Source organism: Sinohyriopsis cumingii, chromosome 8 (genome assembly GCF_028554795.1).
Source record: "Sinohyriopsis cumingii isolate HCF-2022 chromosome 8, ASM2855479v2, whole genome shotgun sequence".
Classification (NCBI taxonomy): domain Eukaryota; kingdom Metazoa; phylum Mollusca; class Bivalvia; order Unionida; family Unionidae; genus Sinohyriopsis; species Sinohyriopsis cumingii.
Window position 1 is genome coordinate 90,665,773 of NC_142968.1, and position 13,572 is coordinate 90,679,344.

Genomic DNA, 13,572 nt, shown 5'->3' on the forward strand with positions numbered 1-13,572 from the left:
ATGTTGCAAATATGATCATGCAATTTTGTATGTGTATTCACATTTATCACATATGTTAACAAAAAGGCATATTGGTGTTGTCGTGACCTACTTTTCTTGCTTAACTGGCTATGCCAGGATATGTTATGTACTGTACAGACGAAGCAGGCGAGATATCTCCTTCTCAGCACAGACCCTCAGTTATAAACGTGAAGAGAGACGAATGCTTTCACGTGGATTTATTTAATTTTTAGGCTATATTTTACTCTCATCCTTTTTGGTTCTTTTATAAGAACACCTTTTCAAGTGGAACTCAATATCACTTCATAACCACTGTCGTCTTTTAAGGTATTCATTTTAACCAGTATCCGAGAGAGTCAAATGAAACCAATGATTTTTGTTATTATTGTTGATAATGATGATGTTCCTAATGGGTACGTCGTATATGAGGCCTAGAAGAAAAAATCTGAATGCGCACTAAGATCTGACTATCTTGTCTGTGCTGCCTAAGCTGTTTATAGCTTGCACTCAGATTGTGTTTAAACGTAATATATATCTCTCAATTCTGTTTGTCATACTATCTTTCGTGGTTAAACCAAACAAACTGACCCAACTTTGACCTAATCTATCTCCCAAACCCTCTTAGTCGTTCGGCCTTCAGTGTTCATACCTAACATTCAGATCAAACTCGTACATAAACTATCTGATCCAACCATCTTGCCGGTACTGACTCATTGCTTACACCTAACAGATGAAAACTTTTGACTGTCTGCTTGGCTGCACTGAGGTTGTGTACCGTAAGGTTGTAATTTTAAATAAATCTGTCTCACATTCCTACTGCATGGCAAGTCAAGGGTGACAATCCGCTATGGTCTTCTTTTAACAAATGGTCGTCTGCAATAAGTTCCTTGTTTTTCAAGAATATTTATAAACCAGCTTAACCAATCACTGTGAGCGAGAGTGCAAAATGGTGATCCAAGATGAACTTTTACGCTGTTTGAATGAACCAATCAAAATCAATTATCGCTAAATAAAGAAGAGCATTTTCACTGATTTGAGACAGCTCCAGTGGCCTAAGTGGCTAGAGAGTCCGCCTTGGATGGGGGAGGTCGCGGGTTCTAATCCCCAGCCGAGTTATATCATAGACTTATAAAAATGGTACTAGCAGCAGCCTTGCTTGGCGCTCAGCATTCAGAGGTTAGTGTTAGGACTGGTCGGCCTGGTGTCAGGATAAGGTGACTGGATGGGACATGATACTACATGATGCCCCAGTGCCACACTGCAGACATCGTAGTGATATGACTGAATAATTGTTAAAGCTACGATAAAAATCCAAATCACTCACCCACCCACCCACACACTGGTTGAGTTGAAGGAGATTATGTCATTGTGTTGTAGATGGTGTAGTTTGGTTTATGCGTATTCATAAAAAGCTAGGAAACCTTTGTCGCAGCCAGCCACACAGGAAAGGGAGCGTTGTGGATTGCCAAATCTGACATGAGACGACAGTCCTTATAAAAAGGTCGAGCTTATTTTTTGACATTTATCCTGAAAGAGGTCGGTTTTCAACTCCAAAAAGCACATTTGAAAGAAAATGATTTCCTGACATTTTGAAACAGTCCCCCAAAAAGGCGAGGTGACAGTTTTAATTTAAACTAAATAAGGAATATAATATTTATTTGTTTGTTTAAGTTTTCTTATTTAAATGGCTTTTTTCGACTGTAAAACATTATTTACCACAGAGGATACAAACACTTTTATTTCAAAGATAAATTACAGAGGCTTTATCTTATGCATGCGTAAAGTATTTTAGTAGCCAAAACGAAAAATGATGTTTTAAATTTTTAATTCTTCCATGGACGTTCAACAAACTTTCCAGTACTAAAATCGTCTTCTGATGCTCAATGGTTAGAGTGACGAGGCAGAGTCTCAGATGTATCAAAAACGAATATTGTCTTCTCTTTCATTATCTTGGACTTTATAGTAACCTTGTATAGTCTGGAATATACTGAAACAGCTTTTTTTTTTTAAATAAATGTTTTTATAATGCACTATGAGTGAGAAGCTATGAAACATTTACGGGTAAATGCCACAGGTTTGTAATAACGTTTGTACCAGGAAAATAGTTCTGCCTAAATCACCACTGATATATCTTAGCACTAATTTCTAAAACATGAAATCCTTATTTTTTTATAATTACAGTGGTCACCATCACTCTCGAACAGTAATTAAACGTTAAACACCTTTCTGGTCACAACGTCAGAACACACCACAGCACAGGTAAAGATCCGTATCGAATAGTATATTCCCATTAAATCCTGCCTTGCTAAAGGTGAGTAAGGATGGAGTGAATTTCACTCCAGACGTTTGGCTTGGAAGATAAGTGTGGAAAGCTTAGAAAACGGATACTGAAAAGCGTAGCGACAAGCAATTATTATTATTGTTATTATTATTTTTATTATACCTGGTGGCCCCGGGCGGCCCATGAGCCCAGTATCGCCAGGCTCGCCTTGAAGTCAAAAGCATATTTAATTTAGAATCGGACAAGTTTGAAATAAGAAACATTGATTTTTCAGATGTGCATCGATCTGAACTATACTTCCATCCGCTATAGATAAATATAATAAAATAAATGCATTGTAAAGAATATTTAACGGTCATGAATGTAATATTAGAATGATATTTAATTCATATTATAATCTAATATCAAAGATGTGCAATATTCAACTAGGAAGGCACGATATCCTTTAATATCGTATAATATATACACAACGAAATATGTACATGTACATTGGGAATGATGTTAAAAAAACGTAATCTGTGATGTCGTTTCAATATACCACGTCCTTAAAGTTCATGAGGCTACTAACACTACGCGTAGCTTTGCATGTTGGCATCGTCATGGGTGTAACGTGCCCTGCAAACTAAAACCAACGAGAGTGCTTTACTCATCGGGTTTTCATGTTTTTAATGAAATCATAAAGTAAGATTATTAAAATCAGTTAACATAGATCATAATATAATCAAATGATTCAGTTAAAAAAGAACAACTAACATCTTTCACCATATCTGTGCCTTTTACATTGCAAGGATGAACAAAGTGGTGTCAAATGTGATAAGAATGAAAAAAGAGCAGGTTTATCCGTATCAAGAGCTTTAAAATATTATGTTCTTACAGTTGTGCATCATTTCTATAAAACTTGCTGACTCGTAAAACTCACCTCTCCAACCCCTCCAGCCGCGAAGACCTTGTTTGCCAGGCTGACCTGTGGAAAAAATTCGTTTAATTATACCCCCTCTATGAGAGGCTGGCGGTATACACAATACGCTGTCTGTCGCTGTGGCGTTCTTGCTTCCGAAAGCCAAGTCAGCCGGTAATTCTTTTTCTAACCTATGTAGGTTTGCTTTTTACTTCTTATCAGAATGTTATCAAAATTGCCAAAGACGTGTTCGGACTTTAATTGCAATATTATTATGTCTATTGCCACTCAAACTACAAAAGTAAAGCATTGTTGCATGTATATGTGCCTCGTGTTTGTATTCAAAGTTGTCTAAAATAATGGCTCATGCCACTCAGACAAGTTTATCTTGTAAGTTCCTGCACAGTAACAGTTTCAGTTCTATACATGAAATTAAAAATTAACATGTCTTGACAACATTATGTTTGACAACTTTATGTATTGACAACACTATGTATTGACAACACTGTCTTGCAAGCACTGCCTTGACAACATTATGTCTTAACAACACTATGTCTTGACAACATTACGTCTTAACAACATTATGTCGTGACTTTTTAAATTAAAGGTTTATTAACCGAAGGTTAGTGCAAAACATTATTTATAATGTACTTCTAACTTTAGAATTTCTTAATTATGACACTTTATTACTATCCATATAGATTTTTGTCTCTGCTTTATTAGTAGATGGTGATAAATACATTAGGATAAATTGTTAGACATGTTTCTATATAGGAAATAAATAAACAAAACTAGGTATCAGTGGGTCAAGTTTGGATAGAACAAACATGGTTTTGCATTTATTTATTGCGCTGGAACTTTATCATGTTTAAGATTAAACTCCGAAGTATTTTTTGATAGTTACAGTAATGGCTTTCAGCAAAATGATTCAGTAAAGGATAAGCAATGATTGGTTGAGGGGTAGAAGGTGGCCAAATGAAAGTAAACAATTGATTTAATAATCTGTTTATCAAGGTTGACGGAATATTATGTTAACACTTTCTAAGGCGAAGGGTTGCCTCAACGACTATTTTGACATGCCCATTTTTAGGGATGAATAAATGTGTTTCCATGTTTATGTGACCTATTTGAAGCAGCTTCCACAGAACTACTTGCAGTTAACCGCATCTGTACTCTTGGCAGCTCACAACCTCTTTTCCCTTGCAAGATTATTGTGGACTTCGGCCACCTCTTGCACTGCCAAACATGTAATGCCTTTCGAACTTCTCGAGAGAGTGACATCCTCCAAGGTCACTGTGTGAGAAGATGATAACATACGCATACTGAATATAACTGTGACCCAGGGACCTCCTCCACCAATTTTTATTTTAACATTAGCGCTGGAAAAACTTTCATGCACGTTGAAGAAACAAATTGTATTTTACGAGAATTATGCATTTATTTGAACCCGTTACCCGGTGGTCCTCTTTTTCCTGCTGCCCCTGGGATTCCATTATTCCCCGGTGGTCCCATAGGTCCAAGTTCCCCTTTCGTTCCCTGTGGGCCTATACCTCCAGACGGACCAGGAGGACCTAGAGAAGTGAACAAAATCATCAAAGTAATATGTTTGTCTCTATCAGATGCTAAGCACAGTAATGAACATTAACACACAGATATAAACGCATCCTAGAAAACAATTGCACCCATGTGCATACATGTTTCCGAGAGCAACAATTTGCATCTAATTGCTAATTAATGAAATAAATGACATACATTTTTGCTTTTAATATTTACCTTTTTGTCTTTGTTAAATTCAAACTAAATATCATTGTTACCTTCGGTTTTAAATTAATTCACTCTTTGCTACGGCAGTAAAACATTATTTTTAAACTGAACACAACAATAGGAATGATTGTGTTTCATATGTTATCAAAGGAATAACTACCTTTCCCAGTTAATCAGATTGTAAGATCCTCTACTCGACCTAGGTCACAATTAGCATTTTCTAAAAAAAGACCATATTGCTTAATTACTTAAAGGAAACTTCTAAAAGAAAGCCTAAGTTAGGTTAGGTATTTGCATGGATAATTCCAAAAACCACGACGCACACCCTAATAAGTATGTTTACATCTATTGATCATTAATAACTGATATTTAAGTTCTAAAGAAATTAATAGCTTTATATTATTTGTTTACAAAAATAAAAACAAGATCAATGTATTTAGTCAGGAACACAGTGAACTTGAATTAGACAAAGTCAAGTCAAAAATATAATTATCCATATCATGATTTAAAACACCTTACAAATATTACAAATGAAATATTCATAGCAATACAGTATGATGTGAAGAGGGCTCGTATTTTAGCACGATATGATAAGAAGAGCATTCGATACATATATCTATATATTCATTCCTTTCTTTCCTTTTGGAGAAAGAAATATGCGAAATGCAAATTAATTTATATGCTATTTTAAATACAATTGAGTTCAGTAGCCTTCTATAATAAAATTAATGGTACTAAAATCATATGATCTAACTGAAAGAACATCCTTTTTCTTTTCCACTTATTGCATATTATACTGTTTTAACAATAATATCTTTTATGACGATGCAAATATTCATGAAAAGATCATAGAATCACGAAACGTTGCCCCGAACTTTCAGTTTCAAAACTTCTACATAGAGTTATGAAAAATTATTTTCAAGATTCTTAAAAATGCTATATGTTATGAATAGTTACCTTGCGGTCCCATTTTCCCCATGGATCCTGGGATTCCGTTTTCTCCAGATTCCCCTTTAGGTCCCTGAGGCCCTATTTCTCCAGGAGGACCAGGAGGACCTATGGGATATAAATACATTTTAATGCATCTTTGTCTTGAGTAGAAACAATGTCTTGCTATTTTATAACAGAAAAATAGTAAAGGGTTATTTTCCCCTTACGTTACTCATGATACGTTTATAATAAATATAGGTAGCACAAGCTTTTTAACCCATATTCATAAGTTTATAATTTTTCAAAACAAAATTTATAGAATGTGTTTTTATCAACTTAATAAAAAATCGGTAATTTATCGTTATTTAAAAAATAATATTTGAACAAAGTTGGTAATATTTCAAGCAATATTGACGTTTATTAAATATAAGTACAAATTTGATTTTCGATTAGTGTCAATCTAATTTGAGTTATTCCACGCATGTTTCAAAGGGTGGCAAAACAGTGTAATAAAATTACCTGGAGGTCCCGGAATACTGTTCATCAGTGGAAGGTCTGGTGCCGGCGCAATCGCTCTAGAGGCTGTGTAATAATAATAATAATGATAATAGTAATCTAGCTTTCAACGGGTTCTTCGGCGGCTCTTATTCGCATTTATCTATAACTAAAAATTACAAGTCTGTTAACATTCGCGATTCATTTTTGGCGGAGACATTTCCGGCGAACAAAATGTGTGATATTTCTCTAAATTATAGCATTGACATACATTCGTGGTATATTTTGCCTCGCAGAAATAGCAGAGGAAGTTCCGAATGATGATGCTAGTATGAGATGAAATCAAATTACATTTATTAGTTCCACTTCAGTGCCCATGAATGTAGTCACATTCTATATTTAGAGCATATTTTCCATTCTTTTTGGTGGTGATACAAGAGTTAGAATTAGGCATTCTTGGTGTTGATTTAAAGGTAATTGTTTATTCTTTAGAATTTGAGCATTATGGAATGGTTATCTGTATGTATTTTGGCGACGGTGCACAGCGAATAATGAGGTCCTGGTGATAATCTGGTAATAAAATATGTGATTCAAAATACGGTGCTTTGTTTATAGTCCATCCTCTAAAAAGAATTGCCGGATAACACATGACAAAAACTTCCTCGTGAGTTCAGGTAAGGTACTTTACAATACGATATGATGTTTGATCATTTGGACACAATGGAAAGTTCAGTACTGAGAAACAAATATAGAGAATATATAGTAAAATTAATTGTGATCTGATTTCTATTGGTAGTGTATCCTTAAATGTTTAAATTGGTAGAAAAAGTAAAAGTTTATTATTATTGATAGGCTCATGAAATTTGTATTATGTTGTGTATATTTACTTTAAAAATAAAAGAATGAAGTTAAAAAATTAATTAAAAAATTGAAATGAATTATTTTTAAAAACTCAACTTAAATCCCCCAAATACAAATAAATAATATTTATTGGGAATGATATTAAATAGTATCGGCATGTATGTATTCCTCAACTATATGCAAGCTGCAATGATATATATGTGTCAAATTTTGTCGGAAAATATCTTTAAATGTCAAAATAGGACCTTTTTTTTTTTTTTTAAATTACATGAAGGCAGGTTTCGATTTGATATTGTGCCTGTAAGTCGTTCAAACTACCTATTATGGGTCCAAGCGGTTGATTGATGTCGTTATAATGCGGTGACTTCCTGGGTATTATGGCTTTGAATAATTGTTTATTAACATAGTTATATGGTACTTCATGAGACTACACAGATGAAAAACTTTATAGCAGAACCTACTCAAGTTTTCTACTAAATCAAATTTAAACGGAGAATGAAACATGTCAAAAGAAATACAGGGTCAAAGGGATAAGATATACTTTCTAGAGGTGTATGTACCCTTGGGTGTAAGAAAACAACAAAATCAATTATGTTGAACACAAAATGCACCCTATTTGATTGTTCGGTATTGTTAAGACATTGATTGACGTAGTGCGGTGTTGTGAACTAAGCTGATAGTATGGGAATTCTAATGAACCATTTTACTTTATTAATTATTAATTACTAATAATAGTTATTAATTGGCACTCTAAAGATTACACCAGAAATATTAAAACCGATTATTTGAATTTAACCTTGCACTACTGAACGTAAAATATCCCAAATTTATCCCATATATTTTAGAAAGTTTGGGATCAGAAGTTCACATTCAGTACATCATATAGGCTGTCATTGTACCTATAGTGAATCTGTTGTTGTTGTTGTTGTTATTGTGGCGTTTAACGCCATTTTTCAGCACACGATAGGCTATACATGGGGGCCAGTATTAATGATGGAGGAAGAACCCGGGAAAACCCCAGAAAGAACCACCGACCCACGAGAAGCTACAGACAAGCTTTCTCACATACCCACATTGGCCGAATCCGAGACTCGAACCGGCGCAGACAGAGGTGAGATGGCAGTGATCTGTAACGAAGAGTGCTTTAGACCACTCGGCCACTCCGGGCCCCTTATAGTGAATTTGTAAGGCACATATCTGGCTGTGTGCACCTAAAATATCCCAAAATATTATTCTAATCATGAAAATACTTATGTGTGGTAACATATTTTAATTTTATTACTTTGGCAGAGTGCGGTATTTAAGCATCAGTTGATATAACATTCCAGCTTGATAATTACTAACCAACTCTCGTATAATCTTACAAATATACTAACATTGTTCAAACAGATCATTTGAATTATGTTTGCACATTTGATCTTGATAGGTACATGAAACATCCCCACACATGCAAATGTCCATTCTTATTTATAAGTTTTGGTGATTGAAATTTCATTTGTAATTGATGATACAGGACCAGTTGGTACCAATAGTTGGTCTGGTAGGTCCATATATTTTTATTTAGTACGTTGTCACTTAACTTGCCTGTATACTGGTATGCACTAATGTTTACGTCAATGATCAAACCTCACCGTCCTCGCATCGCCTTAAATTTGATACCCAGTGAACCTAATTATTTTTAAACCCGTAAATGACTAAATATATTTCTAGAGACATCATATATGTTTTCGATGAATTTATCACGTTAATACATTTCCGAGTCTCACTATGTCAAGGTTAATATTTTTCCCGTGCTTGCACCCTTGATGTCATTTAAAAATTTCCATATCTAACAGAGTTTAACTTCATTTACCTACATCTTACTATTTTCTAAAATTAAGTGAAACATGTTTCATCTTTTCAAGTCTAGCCTTATATCTGGAACAAGGTGAAAGAGTTGGATTAGTTTGGAATTATCCATTAGTCTGATGGCGATAGCAAGTTTTCATAAGTGTACTGCCATTAGTTCATATCACCACACTGATATATAGCACCTCAATGACATGGCTAAGTCTTCAAGAGCGAGATCAGCACCATTGTTCAGTTAGGTAGAGCCTCCCTTGAACTGTATGTTCCTATTACATTGCAGACGTTTGTGGTGATCGAAATGGAAATGGAATGCATTTTTTTCCCCCCCTAAAACATGGAGCTGGTCCTATCAAAATTATAAACTTGACTGCTCTATTACTTATACTAACAATTATCTGACACAATAAATGTGGAACATATCACCTGGTATCATTTCGTTAGTGATACATCTATATGCATTTGAACAGGCATTTTGTAATTTGACGCATAATCACTGTCAACTATCTTACTTCACTACTCATGGGAAAAATGTTATCAGTTGTACAGACCCAAACTACGTTTGTTTTATATAACATTCATTAGTTAAATTTGCTGTCAAAAATTGTCAGTTTGAATTTCAAAACTTGTATGAAAAATTAAATATTTCGTTGAAGTTTAGTTTTCTAAATTTAAATGTTTCTTTAAATTTCCATTAAAATGTAATTTATCAGTGTTTTTATATTTCAAACAAGTATTCAGACAGGTCTCGTCTTTTATTACAATTTTGCTTTTACCACTTGTAAAATTCCTATAATTAATGAAGATATTGCCGATTTGGTTTCTCAAGAGCACCTCAGCCATCCCTTGCACCACGTTGAACACCAGCACTACACACTTTCTGACAGCTGTCACATGTCTTTTTTGCTATGAAATTCAAAATGGCTTCATGTACAAAGTTGAAATACGTGTGGCATACAAAAAAAAAAAAATTGACTAAAATTGGCACAATTGTTAGTTCCGGTTCAGTACCTACGCATATAGTCCCAGTAAATTTTTAGAGCATTTTTCCCCATTCTCCTTTTGGTGGTGATAAAAGAGTTAGACTTAGGTATATTTGGTGTTGATTTGAAAGCAATTATTTATTCTTTAGAACTGGAGCAATATGATTCGGTTATCTGTATATTTCGGCGACAGTACACAGTGAGTAATGAAACCCTGATGATGATTCAGTAGTGAATTATGTGACCCAATGTACGTTTCTTTGTTTCTAGTTTAGCACCTCCAAAAAGAAAAAAGAAGCCATGACAAGAACTTCACTGTGCGTTCATCTTTGAAGGTACGTTATAATAAGATATTATTTATTATCATTGGGACACAATGGGAAGTTTATTACTGAGAAACAAATCTAGAGAATATATAGAATAATTAATTGTGATCTGATTCCAGACAGCTGTTTTATCGTATTCGGTCATTTTTGGATATTTCCCGAAGTGACCGTTTAACAAAATATGTCATGATTACTAAGAGGTATTTTGAGTTTCAAATTCATTGGTGCGGGAGTAAACTTTAATACACATTCAGCATGTTATGAATTGGCTTCTATATGTTCTTTTCAATACTGCAATACGTGTAAAAGTTCTTACCTCTTCCAGGAGCACCTGGCGGTCCTGAAATTGATAAAACCATAATTAAGCAAATATTAATTACATTAAAGATCATTAACCTGAGTGTTTGTGGATCTAGATTATGCGTATTGCAATTCGTGGAATGGAAAACATTGTCCCACCACTTATTGATAATTATTGTTCAGTTATTTATTTGATGAAATTATATCTGGTAGCCATTAAAAATACGTCTTGCTTATCTAACGTAAAGTTGTCTGTCTATCTCTGTACAATTTCAAATAGCTGAAAGTTAGCGTCTTGTTGTTGTTGTAGGGTTTAACGCCATTTTTCAGCACAATATGCTATACATGGTGGCCAGTATGGCTGAGGAAGAACCCGGGAAAACCCCGAAAAGAACCACCGACCCACGAGAAGCTACTGGCAAGCTTTCTCACATATCCACATTGGCTGACTCGAACCCACGCAGACAGAGGTGAGATGGCAGTGATCCGTAGCGGAGAGCGCTTTAGGCCACTCGGCCACTCTTCCACTCTGGGCCCTGCAAGTTAGCATCTTGTACTACTAGCTAGATTTTGAAATTTCTAACTTTGTCAATAACAAAATAATAATCATTCATGAAAGAAAAGCTTTATTGTATATTTATATAACTTGTAAAATGCAAATGATCAGTATAGAATCAAAATATGTTTGAATACTCGATATAAATGTTCATCAGATTGGCAAGACTATGTATTCCTGACTCTTGCTTCAATTAGACATTAATTACTTAGACGCCTCTTTACCAAAATGTAAAGAGTCGGCACACCTCAGTGAGAAAATATGCTTTTCAAGATATTTAAGTTTTACCTTTCTGTCCTCGTTCTCGTTATCAGTCTCATTTGGTTTAGGTTTGTGGATTTTAACACACGTTTCAGCACATGATAGGCTATACAATGCGACATTGCATTTCGTGGGAGATTGCTAACTAACCAGCTCTAATTGTGAGCATATTGCGGTCATCATCGTAGGAGACATTCGTAAAGGGCATGTCAGCTTGTACTTGGCTTTAGATATAGCGCAGCGACTAAATATTGATCACGAGTGCTAGACGTCATCGTGATTTATGCACGAGGCAGCAACCGAATTACTATATCCCGTTGACACCCAGCACGAAGCTGACAAATCTGAGTTAGACTACAGCACAAATATTAATACGTGCCATTACATTCCATTCGACTTAGTTCGTTGAGTTTTAATGGCATTTTCAGTATCTTGTAGATTAAATGGAAGCTAAGTATTCGTCCCAAACACAAATCGTGACATCCAACCCTGACTGGCCTGTACGGGTATGAAGCGAGAGACCCTTTGATTACGATTCTTGCGCTTTACCAATTGAGTTACTGCGTTTACACGGGGACGACGGGAACTAATATGCGTAAGAATAACACACCCATGTCTTCCTGCAGTGGTACATTAGATTGTGTCCTTTTTACTTAGTGTTGTTTCGTATTTTTTATATAATGTGTATCGTCAACTTCGCATCATACAAAGATCACCACGATTATCAGTAATATTAGTGTGGTAGTGGCTGCTGTTGTTTCATTTGCATTCTTACGAAGAAAGTTTCTTGGCATAGTTTTTCACAAACATATTTTTAAATGAGAAACCATATAGGTTAGTGTTCATCATGAAACTACATTTAGTCAATGTGACTAGAAATCAGCACGTACATCATTTCATATTGTAGTGAGTTTCAACTACTGGTATTACCTGGATTAAATTATGGTGATTTCAAGTAGCTAAATTAATAATTCATCCACAGAGCCAACATTCTTGTTATTTTGTTTGTTTCTCTAACTTTACAAAAAGGTGACCAAATTAAGACATTGCCATTCATCTATGGAGTGCCGATTCACCCGCTGCACTCACTTCACAATGAGACAATGTTCTCTAGTGTGGTGATAACTGTCTCACAATTCCGTTGCTCGTGAGTGCTGTTATCTTTGTAATTTTCTCCACGTTTTGGAGTAACAAGATACAGCCAGGGAGGTGAAAGGGAATCCACACTTTACGTACGAGTCTTGGTTAAAGTTTCGAACTTTATATCATACCCACATGTGTAAAGAGATTAATACGCTATGTATACAAACTATCACACAGAACTATCAAGTTCGGTATGAGGCAGAATATGCATGTGTACCTAACTTGTTTTGCAAACATAGGTTCATATGGGCTATATTTCACGATTTACGGATTTGTTATTCAGTTTTAGATATTGTTCATACTAAGAGTTATGAAACTCAGTGATTACATTTCTGGGTTTAGTATGAAGTTGCTATGAGTTTAACTCCATTTTCAGCACATGTTAGGCTATACATGGCGGCCAATACATTTAGTGTAGGAAGAACCCGGGATAACGTCGGTAAGAGCCACGGGAAGTCAATGGCTATCTTTCTCACATACCCACTCAGACCGAGCCAGGGAATCGAACCCAAGAGGACAGAGGTGAGATGTAAGTGATGTGTAAAGACGAGCACCTCAGACAACTCAGCCACCTGTGACCAGCTTAGTATGAAGTTATCTACTTACCTGACATTACAGAGTTCGTTTTACAAGCGCTAAATCTTATTAGTTATTTGTTTTAGAAATAGTAAATCAAAGTTATAACCAACACCTTGCAAACTTTAAATATTTAAGGTATTTATATCTGTCTGTAGGCATATATGGCTGGCTGTCTGTAGGTATAGACCGCTCAGATGGCCTTAGTGGAAACTTACATTATTTGCCTCGGATGCGGGAGGTCGCGGGTTCGAACCATGGCCGTGTCATAGCATAGACGTTTGAAATGGTACTAGCAGCAGCTTTGCTTGGCGCTCAGCATTAAGAGGATAGTTTTAGGATTGCTTGGTCTG

The 13,572-nt window shown here is 35.3% G+C and overlaps 1 protein-coding gene across 7 annotated transcripts in view; it reads right to left on the minus strand.

Moving 5' to 3' along the window:
• The window catches only part of LOC149794129 (uncharacterized), a 53,463-nt gene that overhangs the window by 33,490 nt on the left and 6,401 nt on the right, over nucleotides 1–13,572 (minus strand). For 5 of the 7 annotated variants that reach the window (XM_089968176.1, XM_089968183.1, XM_089968179.1 and 2 more), the window contains 6 exons: nucleotides 10,700–10,723; nucleotides 6,393–6,455; nucleotides 5,901–5,999; nucleotides 4,634–4,750; nucleotides 3,201–3,245; nucleotides 2,444–2,488 (listed from right to left, as the gene is read on the minus strand). In XM_089968176.1, coding sequence (XP_089824302.1) covers nucleotides 2,444–2,488; nucleotides 3,201–3,245; nucleotides 4,634–4,750; nucleotides 5,901–5,999; nucleotides 6,393–6,455; nucleotides 10,700–10,723 — 393 coding nt within the window. The remainder of the gene's footprint in view (nucleotides 1–2,443; nucleotides 2,489–3,200; nucleotides 3,246–4,633; nucleotides 4,751–5,900; nucleotides 6,000–6,392; nucleotides 6,456–10,699; nucleotides 10,724–13,572) is intronic. The other 2 variants (XM_089968181.1, XM_089968182.1) reach the window with 2 other exon arrangements.